General features: G+C 35.5%; 1 protein-coding gene across 1 annotated transcript in view; it reads right to left on the bottom strand.

The window, feature by feature from the left end:
- The window catches only part of LOC142984322 (uncharacterized), a 60,607-nt gene extending 35,670 nt beyond the window's left edge, over positions 1–24,937 (bottom strand). The window contains exons 1-2 of the mRNA XM_076131845.1: positions 24,624–24,937; positions 13,111–13,164 (exon numbers count right to left, since the gene is read on the bottom strand). Of these exons, the coding sequence (XP_075987960.1) occupies positions 13,111–13,164; positions 24,624–24,794 (225 nt within the window). The 5' untranslated portion in view covers positions 24,795–24,937. The remainder of the gene's footprint in view (positions 1–13,110; positions 13,165–24,623) is intronic.
- Positions 24,938–24,999: the final 62 nt, after the last annotated feature.

Below are 24,999 nucleotides of genomic sequence, written 5' to 3'. Positions count from 1 at the left end.
AGTATAAAAGTAGTAAGTATCATTGAATAGTGAAAGAATTGTTTCTTTAAAACAGTCGAAGAGGAACGAATGGTCTCTAATCCGCACTTGGCCAGCATGATGAACTAGGGCCTAACCCCACACTCCTAACATCCAAACTTTAGCTTTGCATGTTAATATTACATAGGAAAAAACAAGATTTATTTATTTAAGATTTGTATATTTCTGAAAGAAGATCTTTACTCAGCAGTGGAACAAAAACGAGTAATTCAAGTATCAATGAATGAACAGATTCTACAAGTAATCTAGCAAATATTAATATTAGTAATTCTACAATACTGTATAAAATGAAGCACATTCCGTGAACGGATCGGCGTCTTTGTACCGAGTGCTGAGTCAAAGGTGTTACATGTCGCGGTCCGTTCTCACACCTTTTTGCTGATCCTTACAGCTTTTGAGCCCCTGACGTTCAAAGCTCTTTATGAGAAAAGAAGACTGTTGAACTTAAAGTACAATAACAGAAAAGTAGGCTATGTAAAACTTTATTTAAAAGTAAAGAACTAACCAGCAACTATGTGTAAAAGTGAAGAAATACATAGTATCAAGCCTCTTTCCCAAGTAAAGAAATATAGGCATAATTATCTGAATTCTTAAGAAAATAAAAAAAAAATAGGCGAGTACTTCGCTGTCACTTTTGACAGTTCTTTAAAATATATTAATTTGACTTTTTTTAAATAGTGTAACTGGTTTTCAAATGACAAAATAGTATTCATAAGATACTGTATGTGCCTAGTATTATCTAAGGGTATCTCGTCCCTTTTTGCTGATATTTCGCGAATTATTAAAAGTCTTACAAGCCACAATATTTGAAAATTCCTCCAAAATAAAAATTTATGAAATATTTCCACAATTTCACAATTCAAATGTAATATTCGCAACATGTGGATCAGTGTGACAGATAATAAATAGATTACATCGATTCCTTAGAAATGACTAGTATCGCGCTATCGCTAATTGAAGTGTTGAGTACTATATCATAGCACTCACGGTGCATATCTGATAAGACTGACCCAGATTTAACTAATGTATTGTAAAACGTTTCTACAGACAACACCTGTTCTCTTTTATGTTATTTTAAAGAGAAATAAAAGATGTTTAAACATTTTTATGTAAAATATGAAAAGATAGGGGAAAACCTTTACTATAAGGGCTTTTTCAGCAAAGTTTTTTTAGTAACCTAAATATGAAAATATGTCAGGTATATGTTAGACTCGCCCCGAATCCACGGGCGAATCTATTATAAAGGTCTAGATTGCTGGTTCACATTTACCTATCTGAATGAACAGAAACTAGTGTGACCAGCGATTACCAAATAAATAAACTTTTTATGACTAATCACAAAAAAAAACTTTTGAACCAAGGATACTAAAAATTTAAGTCACTTGACTAAAAGGGGGGGAAAATGTGTACGATTGCTTATAAGATTTTTTTTCCAAAAATGGTATTTTCTTTCACATAGAAATTCTATTTTCGTCGAAATTTAACTGGCATCTCATTGAGTAGTCGACAATGATCATATTTACATTATTTACCTTCGTGGGAATAAAATCATATTTAAATACTCCATAAGTAATTTTCTGCAAATTTTTACAACAACTAAGCAACAAAAATGGCCGTCAGCCGGTTCCATCTAACAGCTGTTAATTCCATTCAAGTTTAGGAAACAAGTATGTCATAACTAAGAGCAAATCAGTGGTTCCAGGAAGGGAATCGAACCGGTTACGAACAATGATGTGACAAGACCAGTGACCATTACATCTGCTTGCGTTTGAACCATTGTTATAAGAAGTTGAAGAGCATTTGGACGTTTACGCAACTAGTATTAATGTAATTTTTTGGTTATTTTTATTCTTATTAACTTGCGAAGACAGAACCCAGATATTGGATTTGCAGTTGCTGTCTGTCATAAAAAAGTTTAGATGCATACATTTTGGTCTTTTCTTGTATGTCTAAGAATATGGCGTTAAATTTCAAATATCTTTGTTTTCAAAATGGCGCATTACCTGGCCGTTTCTTAGGTATTTAATCTAGGAAACCAAGGTTTAATAATAAGCAAAAATAGTTTTCAAGAACTCCAATGGCAATAAATACATAAGCCATGAAATTCTATATATTTATATTTCTGAAATAACACTTTCCTTGTTTGTGTATAAAAGTTTTTTTCTAGGTAAAAAAGTTTTAGAAAATTAACAAATATAAGTAAATTTTCCCGGAATTTACAACTAATAGGAACCGGTTGACTATCTACTTATTTATCACGAAATAAATAGCAAAGACAGTTCTTAATCATTTAGCAGCAAGTATAATTTGTACATATTTCTTGTTACTAAGACAATTATTATTCAGAACCTTTTAACATCCGCCATTATCTGCGAGGAAGTCAGGCGTGACGCTGACATATGCAAATATTACTAAAGTTTAATGTGCCCGATAACAATGGATCACTCATTAAAATAAACTAACTAATTTCTTTATCGAAAACGTCATTAATTGTTCTTTACTAACATAAATATAAATTTGAAAATGTTCACAAACTTGTTGCCAAAGCACCACGTCAAAGGCCTTCGGGCGGTTTGAACAACTTTGACACTAGGTTGACCACTAACCATACGATAAAGAAGAAGAAAAAGAGAAAGAAAGACCAAAGAAGAAGCTTGAGCCTAAGTAGCAACAGTATGGATCGATCTCTGAGGTTAAGCTACTCTTGCTGATGTTGTTCTTTCGATAGGTGACCATGGTGACCAGGTTTTTCGGTAGGCACGTTAAATTGTGGATCGCAGCTCTCATTTCCAAAGATCTTTGACAGTCGTTAACAGTAGTCAGAGGCTTGAAAGTCTGACAACCGGTCTTAAGAAGAATATCGTGTTTGAACCCAGGTAATAGGTTGTGAAAGTTTGATAGGCAGTAAACATAGCTGGCAGAAAGGCTAGGTCGATTGAAGCTCTTTACAAAGCAATAAATAAGTAAATAAGTAAGACTGTAGACTATTACACGTGTAAAATACACAAATTATTCAGTGTTAATGTCTTACTATTATAATTTTAACAAAATACCGTATGACTAAGACTTTTAAATAGTTTCCTCGTGACGTTCTACGTAAGAGAACCAGAACAAATTTATATCGATAGCATTATTTCAACTAGACATTTTAAGGAACGGTGAAGGAAAACATCGTGATGAAACCTTGCATGCCTAAAAATTGTTAAATACATTTCTTAAAGGCATGCAAAGCCCCCAACCCGCACTTGGCCAGCGTGGTGGACTCCCTCGTTTTGGAGGAGACCTTTGCCCAACAGTGAGGCATTAAAAAAGAACAAGACATATATTATTCTGTATTACCATTTAATTGTATATAAATGTCAAATTAAAACTAATTTACGTCGCCATATTTCAACTTGAAAATTCACAAGTCAGTGGAGCGTATTACAAAAATAGAAACGTGTTCAAGTTGAAGAAATTATCGGAAAATTATCGTTTTAAAGTAACGCCCTGACGATGTTTCAAAAGATAACAAGTCGTGGCCGATAACAAGAATAACGGTTACCCGTTTCCCGCCATTTTTACTGTCACGTTCTTCCTTTCATTATCTGTGGTGACTGTGGTCTATTTACTTTTTCTAATTGCGTTCGAAATTCGTGACGCGTGATGTAGTAAAGAGGTTTAATAGCTAGGTATAAACCGAGGACAAATTAATGTCTTCAGCGATAAATAAGTAATTTTGAATCGCTAATTGTTTGCGTTGAATTATGTATGAGTTATGTTCACTAAACGCTCGAGTACAGTACAATTGTCGCTGAATTATATTAAACATAATGAAAATGTTTGAAGGTGATAAAGATAATTTTTGTTGGGGAATTAACAAAAAGACTCGTCCTTACGTGTTTCGAACAAGAACATTGACTTTGAAACGTGTTAGTAAATGGTTTTGGCTGAGTTTTTACATATAGTCTGACAACTTAGTAGAGGGCCTTCGCTTACACAATTTATTTCGATTATATTAATCATACTGCAACAAAATTGCTTTATCGAACAGGTCACTGTCAGCTGCATAAGTCTTGAAGGCACTGATGTAATATTTTTTTTAATTTTGTACAACTCCGCTAACCGTAACCCTTGCATACGAAACTCTCTTCTAAGTTGTTATACAATAGTTGTAGTAGTTTTTTAATATACAGCTAGACTTTATAGAGGAGCAAAAAAGTGCGTGAAGTTGTATATAGGAGACTTTAATATGATATTTTTTACGTTTTACAATCGCGTTTAGTCACGAAATATGAATTAATGGCTGCCGAATGATTTTAGGTTATATTGTTGGAGCTATTAAAGTTTAATGTTTGCTAAAACTAAAAATACATTCGGAATCTCGGAAACTCTATTGAAAGGGAATTTGATAGATGCTATGTGAAGAGCTAAGATGAAATATCGACACTAACTTTAACTTAAATCTGTCTCTCTCTTCCATGCTATGAAACCCAAATGGTAGTGGGGTTCCTGTTCTTGACTATCTTAAACTTAACTATGATTAAATATTAACCAAATTGTATTAAATATAATTTTATTATATTTGTTTTATCATTATGCCTGCAATAGCTATATCCTTTTTCAGGATATAATCTATTACCCAGACACAATTTTCATCTTAATCGATTAGTAGTCTAACCGAAGAAAACATATCAATTAATTTCGCATTTCTTTTCGAGTATCGACTGTCTAATTTAACAAGTAAAAAGGTAACCAATAACCTACAAAAATACAACTGTTTGTCACAGTTCTACTACAACTTGAGTTACAACTTCGAATGAAACATGAAATTTTCTCACAGCGGCGCTCTCTTTCCTTCACAATAGAATAGAGTGAGAAGTTACAAGTAGCAAATGACATTGACTGAGGTAAACTGTCAAGCGTATTACAATTGAGATCCGCCATTGGTCGTCGTAATAAAATTACTAAAATTACACATCGCATTATCACGCGACGCCATTGTTCGTGGAAATGGTAAAAAATATGGTAGCATCTTTAATTGTGCATGTTGAGAGTGCATTTTATATTCTATAGTACTATAAGTATTTATAAAACTAACTTTTAGAACATTTAGATAATCAAAACACGAAGAAAATTTCAAAAGAGAATTCGTGAAATTTTGGACACCCTGTAAACTTGGTTCCCTGTTGTGTCGATTGTCGCTCATTAGTCTGTAAACGATCATTGAGGAAAGCAAACCTTAAATCCGACATTTTATAGATGGATGGCCATATAGTGGTACACTTGAAGGGAACATGAACTAAGTCCTTGGCGTTAAAAGCAGCAGTTGGATAGTCCTGCCAAGGGTCTTTGACTATAATGAGGTTTACCCTTCATACAAACAAGATACAAAGGTTTAAAGCATTTAAAGCGTTAAAAATTTAGAGAAACTAAGGTTTATAACGAGAGATGATGTTGCTATTAGCTAATAACTATGCAACCAGAATGATTATAAGTAATCAATATAACGTAGCTTTGATCGATAACTCATATTAATTTAACTTTATAATTAACACTTCATTATATATAATGTATTACCACTCATTTATAATACGTTAAAGAATTTCGCACTTTGATTATTGCGTATAAGAACCATAGAAAATTATGCAAAAAGGGCAAGTTATCGGTTTTGTGAAAATGCTGTTGAAGTCAACGGTATTGAAGCCATTTACGTGTTTTTTGAAGCATGGTGATGTTGAGCGCATATACTAATCATTATGTACATTCTTGTCAAATAGAGGTTCTTGAGATCGGGCTGAAATCTATTTTATATATTTATGTATATTTTGATGAATTGGTCTTGAAAATTGCGCCTTTTTCTCGAAAGAGTAAGCAGAGACCACAGAACGCCATTTGCTGTACGAGCTTTAACTTTTTCTACTTAATTCACTGATATGACAAAGTACGAAAGTACTTAAAAGTTTAGAACATCAGAATGGAAATTATTGTAAAAATTCTATCATACCTAAGTCACGAACACTCAGGTTTATACCTACAAACCATGTCAAGGGTGGACTTAAGTATAATTAGTTATTTTAAAACAACCGCGGCGCCAGTATTTATTGGTATTTCAATTTAATTACTGAATAATCATTACCTTTGAGGTTGTATGATTGACAATATATCTTGGGCTTTATTGACTAAAACTAGGGTTTTGAATTGAAGTGTTACTGAGTGAATTTTCTGATGAAATTGGGTAAGAATTGGACTGTAAGATAATTAAAGAGAAAGCTTCTGTTAGACAATTTATTCCACTGCTTCACTGGGTAAGGATCTGTTGAAAAGAGATAGGCTTTGAGTCTACCACGCTAGTCAAGTTTTGACTAAGCATCTTATTTCTTTGAAAAGCAAAAATGATGTTACCATTTTGCCGTCCATAAAATAAAATGCCGTATACTTAAAACCATCAATAACCACAAAAAGACTTAAATACTTACTAGTCTAAAAAAAGTCGTAAAACTATTTCAATTTTAAATATTTTAGCACATAGCAACAAAGTAACGACTGTTAAATTGATAAAGCCTGAATAAAGGCCTGAAGAATTTAGCACCGGATTAGCAGATACTAGGATTTTATTAGCACTTTTGTCACGTGGAGTGTTTCAAAATGCCTTAATCGTAAGTGATAATGTAGGTATATTGTAAAGTTAAATTGAAAGATAATTTACTTTTCTTTTTTTAGGTTAATGGCTGTGATTAAAGTTGTCGTAGTACAAAGCTTTAAGGGATAGACTCTGGAGTTTCTTGAAAGACAAACTATCTTTCGGAAGTAACTACCGTATGTATGTTTCATATTTTTTTACTGCAATTCGGGGTTAATGGTTAGTCAAGCATGGTAGCTATATTTTCCTCGTTAAATAGGTAATTTATTTTTAATATTCCCACAGGAATGATCGGAAAAATTGTAGGTTGGAAATTTCGAGGACATTAGTTTAATTTGATGTCTTCGTTATTTATGGGTGTGAATTTATCACGAGACGTCATATCACTGCAAAAAGCTAATCCCTTCAAGACATAAGTTTGATACGTATGTGGCGACAAGGCTCGCCCTTGTGGGACGCCGCAGCTACACCAATCAAAACCTTATCAAACTATCAATAAGATAGCTTTTACATCGTCTGCAAAACTCGCGCCATGTGTAAATGTTAATATGAATCATTATTTATCATATTATATACCATCAAGAGATAATAAATCCATTGACTGCGGTAATGAGCCGTATATTTGACACATTACAAAGGAACTGCCAAATATGATGTCACTTGTACAAACATGAGTCAGAAAAAAATATTTAAAAAAAATTACGCCTGTGACCTATGCAACCGTAGAGCGCGCTAATCAAAGGCAAACATAAAATTGAATAAACAATAGACGAAAAAGGCAAATATTAGGAAACTTACCTCGAGGTGGCGCGGATATCCTACGCGCGAACATGAACCGATAACCTTATTTGAACTCCGCCGTCACTACAATTTTTTTTTTGTTAATTTTCGAGCGTGCGCTCTCGGAATGTGTTGTGGTCGATACGTCCGCTCGCGGTGGCGTCCGCACTGTAACTGAGTGCCGAGGCGGCGCTTGCGCAGCTTGAGATACGCCTTCACCCACACATGGAGGGGCGGTACGCACACACGCATAGAAACGAAGCCTGCATGAAAAATGCACCGTGTTCTACGAATAAAGGTGCGACGATACGAATCAATGAATTCATAATACATAAGCTTTTTCTAATGTTATTTTTAAACTTATTTATTCCGCCCTGTGATTTGAACCTTTGAACTGGCTCCTTGTGAATTAACACACCGGACACATTTGTATTGATTATATTATAATAGTAGGACGTTTTGTAGCGGATATCGTGTTCCGATAAAGAAACACAAAAGAAGGAAAAAAGGTCAAGCAAAGTTGATTGTATTATAATAAAATATTTACTTAATAAAGAATAGTGGAGGAGTATAATTTTACATGTATTTTTATGTGTACGTTTGAATCATGACTGGATGTTATCTTATCTTAAGACGGGGGTATGGGCTTGAGTAGCTGACACGACCATGCTCATCTTTTGTATATTCCCTTATCATTATTACTTCATTCACTGGACTATCAGATAGCTTTTCTTGCTTTTTCCAATAGAAGTAACCTCTTATCTGGGGTATCTAATTATCTATTCTAGAAAATATGCCATCTCCCGAAGCGTAGCACTAATCAAATAAGAGATTAACGCACATTAAACTTAACTCAATAAAGAAAAAGACTACATAACTGAAACATTCATATCAAATATTTGTGCCTGAGTTTGATTGGGCTCATTGAGGAGAGACAAATGGATGCAGCTTTCAATTTCGTTATCAATGAAAAAGTAGTCGTATATTTGCCATTTTTCCCCATGGAAAAAATATTTATGAGATTTACAAATTGATGGAAAAAATATTTATGAGATTTGTAAAGGTCTGGATTTCATGTAACATCCCCGAAAAACTAAAATTGATTCTATGTAATGGCTTTTTTTTAAATAAAATATGGCTAATCTTTTTCGTAAAAATCTTGATATTGCATGTCAATGCATCTCAATCACATGCATGTGTATTATCAACAATGCGCTGTAAATATTATTACAGCATGTCATTGTATGTATGTATGTATGTATGTATGTATGTGTCAAAGAAGCCAGTGCCGCGTGTCAAGGAAATACTAAAACTAGCTTATTATCTATGGTAGTAACGTGATTCTGTCGAGATGACTATTGACCATGTCCATTTTGAAGGCTGATTTTCAGACTGGTTGATTTTTGATCAGTTTTAGAGAGACTACGCTGATAGGGTTCTGAAACCCTAGATAATATATCATCACTCCTTTTTATAAACATTGAGAGTAATTTTATTACCGAACTTATTAGCAGAAACATTCTGGCTAAACTATTACGCTTTAGTGGATCACAGATTGGTATACAATTTTCACTAGCTTAACTAAGTTACCATCACATTACAAAACGATTGATGAAAATATTCGTTTAAGTCAAATGATAATAACCAAAATAACAATTACTGTATTTATCACCAGTTAAAAAAAGGGGTAGCATTTTGGGGGAAGAGACAAACTTTTTCCACGATATTTGATAGAGAGTACCAATTATAAGTAAGCATTTCATGATGTGCCGTTACTAAAGATAACTGAATCACGTTAATTTCGAAATTCCGCATCACGCCACCCAATCTAAAACCAAGCCGAGTAAAGACTTGCTTTACTTCGATCACTAACTTAGTTTCATCGTAAAATTGCAAATTTTCCGCCACTCACTACAAGTAACGACAAAAATAATAAATAGGACAATTCGGTGTGTTTATTCAAGTGTTTGATGACAAACAGACAACGTTAGCTACGTGTTTTATATGTAGATTATAATGTAACACAAATATGTAGTAGTGTATAAACTTAATAACGTGTAATTTGTATATTAATTAATTTGTTACAAAGAGGTACTAGTCCAGTAGAGTTTAGAAAGAATTTTAAGGGACATTTCTGTGGCATCCTTTCAATTACCGTAAATCATTTTATCATAAGAAGTAGATAGAATAGTTCTTGAAGCTACCCGAAAGGTTGTTATATGGTTTGATGACCGTTTTTTTTTAATTGACTATGCTGTATCTTTTTACGTACCCTACGAAGAACGGAGCTTAGCTAACATAGCACTATGCAACAACTTATCTATTGAATGGCCGCTCCCCTGGTTACTTAACCCATAGATCGTTTGTGAAAAACCTTACAGGCGTTGTAAATGTCTAACCGATTTGGATGAAATTTGGAAGGGCGATAGATTTCATTGCGGGGTAGCACATAGGCTACTATTTATCAAATAACACGACCAGAACCGCCGGGAAACGCTAATAAATCAAATAAAAAGTTACAAAAAATACAAAAACCGTGACTGAAAGGTGCGCGTACGCAGAAGTATATAATTAAACGTTCAATATATTATGCAACACATTTGCATAGGTTCAGAATCGATCGACCTCAGCGACCTCTGACTGTGTCCTTTAGACTTTAACGCCGTTTGCTACTCACAGTAGTAAGCAGGTGTGTTACTGTATTATTGCTTTGTTAGAGGGTCTTCTTCTTCTTGTCGTATGGTTAGTGGTCAACCTAATGTCAAAGTTGTTCAAGCCGCCTGAAGGCCTTTGACGTGGCTTAACGACTGTTATCTTAATTGACAACAACCTGGACCGACTTTTTACGTGCCCTCTGAAGCACGGAGAGGTCCTGTTCAAATACCACTATGTGGTCACCCATCTATGGATTGACCGCGTCAAGGTTTGCTTAACCCACAGATCGTTTACCGACCGGTGAGCGCAACTGGCTACGGGCGCCTCAGCAATCATTGTGAAAGGGTAAAATCGTGTAATCTCAACAACGAATGGTTCAAAATGAATAATTCGTTAATTTTTTTGTTGCTATCCTAGTCCTAAAGTCGTTCAGGCCACTGAAAGTTAAGGACAACCAGGACCCACTTTTAAAGTGTTCTCCGAAGCATGAATACACTTACTAAATTACCAGTAAGGATCTCATAAATGCGTTGTTTAAGCCTCGATATGCCATAGATTGATGAGCATAAATGGCTGTGAGGGCATGAGACGATCTGGGGAAACTTTTCCATCACAAGGAGTTAGGCATAAGTTTCTATGAGCTAGAACCATTACACCCGCTATAGTCTGAGTGATTTCTGATCATGACATCCCAGGTTCGATAAAATATTATGCGAATTTTTCAATTTCTGATGGGATATCCGCAAAAGTAGCGTATGATGACGAGTACAAAACCTAAAAAACCGGGCATATGCAACGGATGATTGTTTGTTCTTTCACGTGAAAACGGCTAAACCGAATGAGATAAACTTTAACACGAATAAGCTATAAGTACAATAGAAATAAGACTACTATAAAGCACATACCTGGTCACCGTCATCAGCCCCCGCGTACACGAAACAAAGCCGTTGCAAGCTTATCACAGCTTTTATATCTTCGTTATCAACCCTCGGAGTGTTGCGATCAATACTTTTATCTAACGCGACACTTTCACATACATCGAATACTGCTTTGTTTGATGTATTAGTGGGTTTTCATTGTGGGTATATTTGCGTGGAATAAGTTAACTGACTGACTGAACTCTATTCTTTTCTTTCTTTTTTAAAAGCCAACTCCCGTATTAAGAATTGCTCTTATGTCGCGGGGACTTCTACAACTTACCAACAACGGACACTAAGTGACCCGTAACAATTATTTTGTGGATCTCACAAATAATTGTACTCTGTAGGATTTGAACCCACAACTTCCCAGCACAATGGTAGCGGTGTGGCGACAGTCGTAGTAGTAATCTTAACTACAGTAACATACATAAATGCCCTTTTTCCATAGGGGTAGGCCTCTGCCTACCCCTATCAAAGAACAAAGCTACAGCAATAATTAACAAAAATACTTATCAAGTTATGTTTGAGACACGACGAAATAGAAAATTCAGACTGACAATCTAAAATGGATTATAAAAAAATGCTATCCTGCCCTAGCGGTAAAACTTCGGTCATTTAAAATGTTAACAACCACAATACTTTAAAGATTTCAAGGAATGAATGTAGTTATTAAATACTATCATAGTATCCAAATATATAAAACTTTCCCGTTACTGAGCGACCGACTGAAATATTTTCAATGGCAGCCCGGAGTAAGGTAACTTGCCCGGTAAATGGCAATACGCTGTTACTGAAAAACTACATATACAGAATATATTAAAATATATCAATAAGTCTATATCAGTCTCCATTATTCGTCAACCTTAGACCCATAGATACCCATCAGTAACAACAAACGTTTCAAAATTAACTTTCGTTTGAAAACATTAATATTTATCGTTTCCTGTGACCCCTGTGATTTCTATTGGTATGATAATTGACGTGTATTTATAGGTATTTGTGGATACTGCCTTTTTTTTAACCCACTGCAGGGCAAGGGTCTCCTCCCAAACGAGGGGGACGGGTTAGGCCTTGAGTCCACCACGCTGACCAAGTGCGGGTTGGGGACTTTGCATGCCCTCAATAATTGTATTAAACAAATTTTAGGTATGCAAGGTTTCCTCACGATGTTTTCCTTTTGTTCTGCCTTTTTTAGTTACCGAGAAAAAATACATTTTGTTGCAAGTGTAACACTATGTTGCGGTCTGCTGTGTATGCGACTGCCAAGTACAGGTCTCAGGTTTGAATACTGGGTCGGGCGAAAAAGTATTTTCTGAGTTTTGCTGCTAAAAATTACTCAGAGATTACCCGAAGTAAGGAAGTTGAGATCGTAGATCTCCGTGCCTCGGAGAGCATGTAAAGCTGTCTGCCGCGCAGAGGTCTGGGGTTCGAGTCCTGGGTCGAGGCAGACATGTACTTTTGAGTTTTTCTAACAAGAAATGCTACGATGTGCATCCGTCACGTTTTATAAAGAAATATGTTGCGATTCAACTAGAAACTACTAGATAACTCGTTTAAATAGACGTGTATAATTACAATAAATGTTAATTACATGTAAATTACTATCTACTGTAACAAATATACGAGCGGTACGTAAAAATTCAAGTGTTATACGATCACATTTGCCTACAGACAGTGTGTGTCAAACATTAGACAGCACAGTAAAGACACAAACTATCATCTCCATACATAGTTGACAGTCGGTGTGTGCGCACGGTACTGCTATGTATGTGTTGCTACATACTGAACATGCACAGTATACTAAACTACAACAAAACTGTTATGTCTTAGACAACTCCCGCACTAAGATTTGCTCTTGTGTCGCGAGGTCTTTTGACTTTTACAAACATACAAACAACGGAGACATAGGACAACCAGACCCATTACCACTAGTTGTGGATCACAATGGTAGCGGCGTGGCGACCTTAACCACTGAGCTACTGTCTGTGCTGCTGCGTACTGAACACGCACAGTATACTACAGGAGCTTTACCGGCTGTTTTATCGTGGATGTTGTGTACTTATGTCTCGACTGAAAATGTTTAATAAAACTCACCTCAGACTGCAAGGAAGCACGTAACTCATCGACTAACTTCTTTAGAGATGCAGTCTGTAATAAAAAAAATAAGAATTAATTATAATTAAGAATAATAAAGTCCATGATGATGACGAGTACTAGCGCAAATAGGTTTACTTTTCAGTCCCCGTTGTAAAGCATTCTTGCGTTTGTAATTTTTATTTAAGATGATATTTAAAATGACTATAGAAACGCGCATATCAAGTGTTCCCTCGATTTTATTGGAGGTGTGGAGTGCAATAGTATCGTTTATAGAATGCTTAGTAAAGTTTATACTCGATATTCAACTTTAAGGACGTTTTGTCATAAACGACACTGAAGAAAATCACCGTCCATCAATAGTCTTTTTTAAATTAGCAACCCATAAAAATCTATGCAACACTGAAAAGAAAAAAAATGTCTCGTCATCGCTATTAAAAAGAAAACTCCGACCAATAGCGTCACAGCGTTTTGTAATTCAAATTGCGAACGATTTAAATGCAAGCCGCCAATAGGTCAGAGGGGAATGTATCGACACTGTCTGTTTACGACACTATGTATGTATGTATGTATGTATGTGTGTATGTATGTATGTACAGTCAGTTCCAAAAGTCACTAAACAGAATCAAATTTACAAAATGCCTGTAAACAATAAAATTTCATAACTCATAGACGCAGCTAAGAAACAAAATAACCTTTACACTGGAAGTTTACAAAAGTCACTGCACACTCACTCACTTACCATAGTACAAGCTCTGCTTAGTTTGGAATCAAATGACCGTGTGTGAGTTGTCCAATAATATTTATTTACTTATTTATGTATTTACTCGTTTTCCGAAAGTCGCTGTGCACTCATTTCCCAGAAGTCTCTAAGGTTATTTTGTTTCTTAGTCGCGACTATAAATTTTAAGATCGATCGTAGATCCAGAGGACGGCCCAATACCAGATGGGAAACTGTAGTGCAGAAAGACAGGAGTGAGTGTGAGGTTTCCGAAGACGATGTCTAGGACAGAGCGAAGTGGAGGAGAAAGACCAGGCTGACCCCACAACCATATGGAATTCCTAGCATGGAAGAGAGAGAGAGTCGCGACTATAAGTTTTAGCATCCTATTTTGTTTAGTTTAGTTGATGTGCAAAAAGTATTACGCAAATTACTTTTGTGAATAAAATCTATACAGAACATAGGTACATAGAAAATGTATTAATTATCCTATCTTAAGGGAGAGACCTAAAAACTGCCGTCATTTACGTACATAAAACAAACAACTTGACTTTTGTAAACTTTCAGTGTAAAGGTTATTTTGTTTCTTAGCCGCATCTATGAGTTATGGCATTTTATTGTGTACAGGTACTTTGTAAAGATCTGTTAAGCGACTTTTGGTGCTGACTGTACGTATGTATGTATTTATAGTCTTGTGATTTTATGATGTTTCTCCTGTCAAGCGAAAGTACTGTCATTTTGATAATTGTCCCTTTTTTCGAACGTTATTGTAATTGGTTCGTTTTTTGTACTTGTCTTTTTTTTAATTCGGCAAAGGAAATAGTTGAGGACTTCCGAAATGCGTTTCGTTATTTTGTTTCACACGACACGAGTTTTTTTTTTGTAACATAGTGTCTTATGTGTTAAAGAGTTTATGTTAGTTATTTTACAAAAAGTATTATGCAAGGTCTCTTTATATCAAACGACATAACTCCAAACGCATTCCAAATCTTTTGAGCTTTTCTTAATACAAACAAATCCAAAGAAAAGAAATATCATAAGTACTTAAAAATTACAATGAAATAAAGAACATATAATTACGCCTATAAAGTACCTACAACCTAAACAAAAAATATTTTTGTTGCATTTATAGCGAAAAATAATTTTAAAAAAATTGACACATAAGCTAAAATTTTTTAACCATACATACAAAAAATCACGCATCCTTCCCATAAGGGTAAGCAGAAAACAAATAACTATACAAAAATATCAACGACTCTAAAAGTCTCTACCATCGTTAAACCACTTACTCTGTACAATCGCCTTGGAGACGGGCCCCACCCTACTTGATTACTTTAAAACGAGGAAGCAGAATATGGCACAGGATATTATACTGAACATTGTGACGTACAGAATATATTTAGATACCTGACATGCTATGACGTCAGGCTTTATACTAAGCTTACTTTACGTAGAATATATAAATAATTCTAAATCATTGATGTCCCACTGCTGGGCAAAGGTCTCGTAATGAGAGAGGGTTTTGGCTTCGAGTCTACTACCCTGGCGAAGTGCTGGTTGGGGACTGTTCTAAAGAACTCTCAGGCAACAAGTTTGCATCACGATGTTTTCCTTCACCGTTGGAACAAGTGATAATTATTTTTAATACACACATAACTTTGAAAAATAATTGTTAATTTAAGTACACAACAGTGCTACTTTTTATTGCTTATGATTATACTTATCGACGGATCAAGGGACAGCAAATACATGACAAAATCTGTCTAACTCTAGTTAAGGTAACCAAAACTTATAAAGACCTAAGTTAAATGATAAAAAAATGTTTTGGGCCTACAAAAGACTAATTTCAAATCAAACACTGGCCAAAAAAGTTGACAGCCGTAAATAATGTCATCATTTAAAAACAGAAGACCATCGATTAAAAATAGGACTCACCGTTTTTGAGTTGACGATTTTTTTTTAAATTGTCAGTTCAGGTAAGCGCGCGTTGTGTAAAAAAAATGTCGTCGTCAGTCGTTGTTTAGCAATGTTAAACTGCTACAGATTTACATAGAAACTGGGACAACAGATTAGAATCGCAGATGCGGAGCGGCCATTGACAAATTGAAAACTTTTTTCAGGGTACCGTGACTTGAAAATTATTTACTTTGACGCGATCTTCACAGGTTTTCAAAAGTAGAAAGTACCATTTTACATTTAGTACCGGCGACCACCACTTATCTATAGAGTAAGTAAAGCTAGTTTGCATTATATTCATTGCAAGTAAACTTTCAGACCAAAAAAACACATTAGCTTCCTAAAAGCATATTGACAATTGCAGAAATGATGAAATGAGAAGTGCAATATAAGTCTGTTTCGATAATCTATATCTATATAAAGACATTTAAGCAAAATTAACCCCATATTTTGAATGATTTCAGAAGTAAATTAGGCGATCGATTGGGAATTGACAGAGCCATACATATTACTTTTCTCGAAAAAAACCTTCCAAATAACTTCGAGGAAAAACCTAGTAGGTATCCCATCGTCTATAGAGTAAGTTAAGCTCTTAAATGCAGACGGAACCAAATCTCCTCGATGAATATATTCGCCAGATTCCCTCCCGTTTTATCACGGAGGTCTTTGTCCTCCCCATCGTGCGATGTTTGTAAATTCTAATGTGCCCAGCCCCTCTCCCCGCTCACTCCCCGCACGACAAATGATTCAGATCGGACGATATCCTCACAGATGACAGATTCGCGAGAATTCCCGAATAATATAGGCGTTTTGACTTTGAAATTGATTTAGAATGGTGGAAAGATTTGATAGTTTTTTGCTCCGACATTATTAAGAATGTGTTTATTGTATTTATTGAAACTATAAAACTGATTTCCTAATGGCAGTATACTCTCATACCATGTGTACTCATATCGTGTTTTCACATTGACGTGTATCATAGCAGTAGAAATACTTTTCAGCATCACTTAGAATTTACAGTCGTTTGAGTTTCCTCAGTAAAAGGAAGGCAACAAATAATAGAGTAACTTATTGTATTGTACTTTGCAATACGGATAATAGTGGGAAAAATAAGGTAAATCTTTTTGCGACCAAATTATGATCAGTAGCTGCAAAAGCTTTTTCTAAAGTACCGATAACTACTCGCATATTTCAAAATCTATTGCTAAGTTACCTAAATTTGTACGCATTCGCCTTTTCTATGCAGGCAATTACAATTAAATTACGTCATTCTGACAAAAGCTCATCTTAGGAAGATCAGCAAACAATGATGCCTTGACATTGCGTGTCTTTGTCTACATCATGGTCAAAATGAGATACGTATTCAGTTACTATTTCTCTTAGAGCTCTCTACTTGTCGGTGTTGTGTATATTATGTTACCTACGAAGTGATTGGAGCTTATTTTTTTCTAACCAGAATCGCTACCAACGACCCTACACCAATTCTTCATCAAAACCATTTGCCTACCAACAGGAATCAAAAACTAGATAATACATACTAATATAATAATAACGAAAGTTTGTGAGTACGTATGTATGGATGTTTGTTACTCTTTCACGCAAATACTACTGAATCGATTACGATGAAATTTGGTATGTAGGTAGCTGAAGACCTAGAATAACACATAGGCTACTTTTTATCCCGGAGTTCCCGAGGGATCGGTATTGAAAGGTTTCCACGCGGACCAAGTCGCGGGCGTCCTCTAGTGATACATAAATCATAGAGCAACATGTATGAGCGTTATTAAGCTTGGATTACGAAGCTAGCGGCACAGGTTTCGTCTGAAAGCTGGCTGTTATCGCGCGTTATCGCAGCGCAAACATGCGATACGGTATCTACCCTAACGGCCATGTTGGGTTTAGAGCGTGCGCTGTGCGGCTGCTAAAACAGCGGGATAAATGTTCTAAAAGAGAATAATAGCTGTTCTATTGCTGAAGAAATCTTCTTCTTATCGTATGGTTAGTGGTCAACCTAGTGTCAAAGTTGTTCAAGCCGCCCGAAGGCCTTTGACGTGGCTTAACGACTGTTATCTTAATTGACAACAACCGGGACCGACTTTTTACGTGCCCTCCGAAGCACGGAGACGCTCAGTTTAAATACCACTATTTGAATAGCTATATTGTAAACATAACATGAAACCCTGCGTGCCTTAGTTAAATATATTTATCGAGGGCATGCAAAGTCTCCAACCCGCACTTGGTTAGCGTGAAGGACTCTAGGCCTGTACCCTAACTTAGGAGCCCTTGCCCAGCAGTGGAACAGTAATGGGTTTAAAAAAAGTCAAAGCGTTCCTAAAACACCGTACCAAAGATTCGATACAATCTGATCACGTAAACGGTGCTTAGGGAATGCATAGATAAAAAAAATAGAATATATTTTATGTGTAACAGAAGATAATTTATATCCCACAGTTTTCTCTACGGGCAGATGGAAAGTAAGTACTCGCTACAAAAAGTAGGCTATGTTATTATTTGATAAATCTTAAAAGGTTAGAATTACACCTACCCAACGGTTTAGTAATTATCCTATTTTTAAAATAGCACTATGTGACCGCCGAAATATATATATAAGCTTTTGCTGGGTTCAAAGACAAAATATATTTTTATACATGTGTGTATTAGAAATAATCATCTAATATTAACAGTGAAGAGTCCACATAGTAATGTCTATAAAGACTCTAATAGACTTTTAGTATGAATACGTCAAATAGAAGCACTGATACGTTAAATACATTATGGTTTTCCTTATCAGAGCGTGACTTTTGGCAGCAGTAAAAACCTCATAGGTAATGAATACAGACACGATTGTGAAACTATTGATGTCAATACAAAATAACTATAATAACACTTAATAGTATATTAATTTAAATCTAGACTATTTCCTTGACTCAAATAATAAGGCCTGTTATTGGCATATCTGTAGACCCTCAAACAATGTTGTTTTTAGCATTAAAACCCATTTTAGTGTAGTTACACCATAAAAGTAAGTAAGAGAGACACATATATGGTATATTGGCCCATCATTTTCATTGCAGGAAATAACAACAATTTTTAAACATATAATAATGGCTTCAGTTTCATTGAAACCAAGTAACTGCTGACTATGTAGGACTTTGTTTATAGTGTCCAAGTGTGTGCACAATACACAGGTACACTCTCTATTCCTTCACTCTCATAGTCCGGTGGGGTGAAGTGCAGGCAGTGCAGTGAAAAATACTTACTTAGTGAACCCCAAGGATATATTTCTATTAAATTCTTGTAAATAGTGGCCTATAGTCATTATTAGCAGAAGTTTTACTCTACCAAGAATAGCAGTTTCAAAGATTTGCGTTTTCAAACAAACATTTTTATTTAAGTTAAAGTAATTATCAGCATAATAATTATTACCTTTTGTATATCTTAGATATTTCCACAGAATAATAAATAAGAGCATCTGATTTATAATAATTAATTAATTCAAATCGTAAATCGTATTTCCTGCGCATATTGTTAATGGGACAGTTCGAGGACGTATGTATGTTTGTCACTTTTTCACGCAAAAATTGCTGAACTCATTTTGATGACATTTTTTAACCTGAATTAACGCAAATAATGCTTTTTGTAAATAAATAAGTAATGTATTTTAATAGTAATCACACAAGCAGTTTATAAAGTGGATTTTTTTAAATTACTAACTGACCCGCGCAGCTTCGCTTACGTCGCATAAGAGAAAATGGGTCATAATTTTTCCCCCTTTTCTAACATTTTTCGTTGCTACTCCGCTCATTGGGAGCGGCCGTGATGTTATATAGCCTATAGCCTTCCTCAATAAATTCAACACAAAAATATTTTGCAATTCGAACCAGTGGTTCCTGAGATTAGTGCGCTCAAACAAACTAACAAAGTCTGCAGCTTTATAATACCCCCGCGGTATAGCCCCTGTTGGGAACCTATGGTTTCATCGTGAATTTTACACCGGGAAATAACACGTGAACAAAGTCACGGGTCAAAACTAGTTGTAAATAAAATACGCTTAAGGAAGACAGTTTTCTAACCGCCAGCCACTGACAGGATAATTCAAAGGAAATATAACTCAGATCGTTTCATTATTCTATCGATTGCGAAATGTTAACCAACGATAGATACGGAAGGATGTTTGTACTCTCACGCCTAGTAATGCTGAAAGCCATTGATCATTATTTCTACCGTTTAGTTCACATATAATATAAGTGTTATGTCAGGTTTTTGGGTAAAACAGAACCCTATTACTGAGACTTTGCTATTTATTTGTTTGTCTGTCGCCAGGACCCGGGAATCGACCCTGAGACCTCATGACCAGCAAATTCTCTCTACTATCTATGAACTTTAAGTCGGGATGTTGAGTCAGTGTCACTGAGGAATCTGAGGATTACATTTTTATTTAAAAATATATCCAATTAACTGTACCTACTACTCGTATATAAACCCATCAACGGCATACAAAGTGCCCAACCCGCACTTGGCCAGCATGGTGGACTCAAGACCTAACCCTGAGAGAGACAATTGCCCAGCAGTAGGACAGTTACGGGTTAAAAAGAAAAAAAACGATACATAATTATCTTAAAAGTAGATTTCCGCTTTCAACGACGCTCATAGAAATCGCTCATTCTATAGCCACACAAAGCTTCGTTTATGGGCCAGTAGTACTCGGAATCTTTATCTCTCTCATACCCTATGTGTTGGAGAGAGACGGCTATATTATACAATTATTATATTTTAACAATAAATAGGTGAGTTTACCCTTACTTTGCTGATAAAGGTATATTATTTACCGATGCAGGGGGACGTGATATTGCGATTGTATAGATCGATAGATATTGCTAGATTTTGTAGAAACTAAGTATTTACATAGTAGCAGACTTTTTTACGAAACCCTTATCCTGCTAATATTATAAATGCGAAAGTTTGTGAGTAGGTATGGATGTTTGTTACTCTTTCACGCCAATACTACTGAACCGATTGCGATGAAATTTGGTATGTACGTAGTTGAAGACCCAGAATATAGGCTACTTTTTATCGTGGAGTCGTCGTGGGATCGGGATTTACACGGGAAGGGTGTCCACGCGGACGAAGTCGCGGGCGCCCTCTAGTACTCATATAATAAAAGGACTACTTTACGGCCTGATAAAGGACATACACACATAATAGAAAACAGCTCTGTTATTGCCAAAGATGAAGACAGAGAGGTACATAAAAGATACCGAGTTGCGCCATTAACAACATAAGTCCCATGTAATAGAGGGCGAGCCTACTGCCTTTTGCGTTACCAAACTCCGGGTTAATTTAAGAATAAATTAGAAATCGACCTACAGCAGCACTTTGTAACAACTAGGAATCGAACCCAGGACCTTGTGGTCAGCAGTCGGATACAATACTGACCGCGCCACAGAAGCGGGTTTCAAACACAAGGATTTTGTACGCTTCTTCTTCTTATCGTATGGTTAGGGTTCAATCTAGTGTCAAAGTTGTTCAAACCCGAAGGCCTTTGACGTGGCTTAACGGCTGTTACCTTAATTGACAACAACCTGGACCGACGTTTTACGTGCCCTCCGAAGGCACGGAGACGCTCAGTTCAAATTCCACTATGCGGTCACCCATCTATGGAATGACCACGCCAAAGGTTGCTTAACCCACAGATCGTTCACCGACCGGTGAGTGGCAACTGGCTATTAGCGCCTCATTTAGTACGCTGAGAGCTTATAACCCGGATTAACACATAAGATACTTTTTACCCGTGGACTAAGTCTTGGACGAATGGCATATACCTGGAATTACTGTTTATAGTTAAGCATGATAACAGGAATCCCTGTAACCTATTTACATACTTAAAGATTACGTTTACTTATCTACTGTTAAATAGTTTACTGAACTTCAAGTACTACACTACTTCGATACAGGCCAATTTCACACGGTAATCGAACTTAGGCCCTCTCTCAAAGAGGAAACACCCACCCTGCAGTTTAAACCCTACCTTGTAATATCTTAAAAGCGTATTTGTGTGTATGGATTTATGTATGTATGTTTGTTAGTTACGCGACCACGCCAAAACTACTGAACAGATTTTGATGAAATGTGATACACAGATAAATAAATTTATAACTTGGATTGGTGACTTTCTTCCCGGGGAAGTCTTTCACGCGAACTTTTCTGAACCCACATTAAATAAATAAATTTCTGGATAACAAACTAAGAAGAGCTTGTATTACAGGCATAAACTAAATTATATACTTCTAAATACACACATACATAGATAAATGATTTAAAACAGATACTCTTGCTCATCACACAAATATTTATCCCGTTTGCGATTCGAACCCCCACACGCGGCGTTACGGTCGCATCGAGGTGACCATGTAACCCACTGACCGTGTAGTTATAACAATCGTAGGTAAATCGCAAGTTAGTAATGATTGATTACGAAACCCGGAATTAAAACAGTTTAATATGAGTACTAATTGAAAGTGAGTCTAGTCTTATCTCAAGGTTAAATATAAACGAAAATGTTCTTTTATCTTTAATCTGATGTGAAAATAACTAACAACAATTTTAAAAGTCAGGATGTATTTTCAATTGTTATAATAATATGACATGTTCTAACTGCCTAGTGGCGCAAGGGTTGTATCGATAACTGCCACATAGAGGTCTTGGGTGCGATTCCCGCATCAACTGAAGAGTAATTGATATTTTTATCTCTCCCTTTAGACTGCCTCGAAAAAGTCTTGGGTGCAATTATCGGATCAGGCAAAGTGCAAATGATCTTTCAAATATTACATGGCACTGACATTAATGATGGCGATATTGCGAGTGTATTTTATACACCTTCGGATACAATAGGCGTATCATAAAATCACGCTTTTATCCCTTAGGCAGACACCAAAGAACGCCACTTTGTACAATTCTTACTTCCCTTACCTCAATCACATCCATACATCTTGTCATACATAATATACATATGTATATGTATACATAAAAGAGCTTGTGGCTTCTCCCTTGAGAGATCGCTGAAGTTAAGCTATGCATGCCGAGGTTGTTCCGTGGATGGGTGACCATATTATAAATTCTGAGTTTTGCTGATGATGTATATGTACTTACAAAATAAAGTTCTAATAAGATTCAAATAAGGTTCAAACTTAACTACCATAAATTATTAGTATGTAAAGTAAATAGTGGGTATGACTGTTTGTCAATTGCCACTGCATAGAATATTAAAAAACAAGTAATTATTAATACTATGCATGCTTTGTACTCATGGGGTTTGTCATGGGGAAATGTGTATGGTGTGCTATTTGGAGCTGTGCCAAGTAGGAAGGCTTTGTACCATAGGTCATAGATTACACTTACTATAGACAAACCAAATGGTAATAAGTGTCATAGTATTACTTTATAAATAAAATAAAAATAAATAAATGTAACCCATTTATGTCCCACTGCTGGGCAAGGGTCTGCTCCCCTAATGAAGGAGGGGTTAGACCGTGAGTCCACCACGCTGGCCAAGTGCGGGTTGGGGACTTCTTACTTTATATACATAATATATGGTCATATTTAGTCACAAAGTTCATTTTGGTTGAAATTAGCCCACCGCATTATGAACTTTCCAATGATATAATAATAATGCCTTATAGTCTTTATTAGTTGGCAGTCAGTTTCTTTAAGATTAGTCAACAATGCAGGATCTTAATTAAAAGTGTCATACTGTGCAGATATTCTTTCTAATACATAGAGTATCTATATCCGTATGCAAAGAGATAAAATCTCAACTAAATAACTCTGGACAGTCGCTTCATAGAAAATAACTTATATAATAACTTCATAAAAAAACTCTCATAGAAAAAGTCAGGTTTTCCTTTACCATTCAAACCGTAGACCTATGAATGGCATACTATTATATTATTATGACGCACTTTCAACACCCTTGCAAGGTCATTTTAATGCAAAGAAAAGTACTAAGTATCGATTGAATTATTCTGACTATATTTAGCATTAAAATAGATCTAGCTTTATGGAATGACAAAATAAAGACTTTGTTTGTAAAACGATTAATATTTAAATATGTATTAGTATAGCTAAGTTTGACTACTTATCTATGTTTTCAATTTTTTGATTTAATTCCTACTTATCATACTTACAATTTAAAGCGGTTATCAGCACAATAAGTATCAAAATCTTTTTTGATTATGATACTTGGCTAGATTTCTAGGAAATCATGTGCAGTGAATAGAAAATATCTGTAATTTGGAACATTTCAGCATCATAAATTTTATACTATTGCTATTAACATGAAACTTTCATAGTCATTTTATAAATAGCAGACATTATGATCCATACAGGTATTATTTGATTTAGTAATCTACATAATTTACTATTATCATTATCAGATCTTGCTTGTTCAGGGGCAACCAATATCACTTGATACCCGACAGACTCCTAATAGATGTAGGCGGTGACACAATACCTCATTGCGAAGGAACATTAAGCATTACCTATTGCAAAACATCTTATTTCAATGCAAGAGATGCAAATATAATCATTATCATGATGAAAAGAGACAACACTATCAAAATAACAATACAGTGTTTGTTTATGTAAGCCTTATTACGGTTTCGAGACTTTTTTTCACATTATTTTTGCACGGTGATGCAATCTAGCACGAATTAGAGAGGATGACTACAGGCCTTACGGTCACTTGTCTTTGTATAACAATAAAAAAATATAAAAACATAACCTCAAAAGTCATCTGTCAAGCGTAACAATAATTGCGTATTATATTACATAAACTCACCTCGAGCTCCAAATTACGACATTTATCTTCTAGTTCTGTCACAGAAGAATCCTTTTGTGAAGTATCATCACCAGCTTCCTGCACAGGGGCCTCAGAAAATACTTCAGATGCAATATTTGTAATCTGCCCTTTCAGACTGTTTAAACTCTGGTTCAAGTTAAGCCACGACATTTTTAACGCGAAAAACTAACGTCACATATCACACTAAAGCATTGGAATGGAAATAATTGGTAGCAATAGATGTAAACAATGAGAAAATTGCATTATTTTTGCGAGTGACAGGATTTTGTCCAGTTGGCAAAACAAGTCGCCATTTGACATAAGATGACGTAATTGACGTTTTTCTGTAGCAGATTCTGTACAATTTTGTTGCAAC

Source organism: Anticarsia gemmatalis, chromosome 26 (genome assembly GCF_050436995.1).
Source record: "Anticarsia gemmatalis isolate Benzon Research Colony breed Stoneville strain chromosome 26, ilAntGemm2 primary, whole genome shotgun sequence".
In the NCBI taxonomy this organism is placed as follows: Eukaryota; Metazoa; Arthropoda; class Insecta; order Lepidoptera; family Erebidae; genus Anticarsia; species Anticarsia gemmatalis.
Note: the sequence above shows the minus strand (reverse complement) of the source record. Positions and strands in the feature narration are given on the sequence as shown.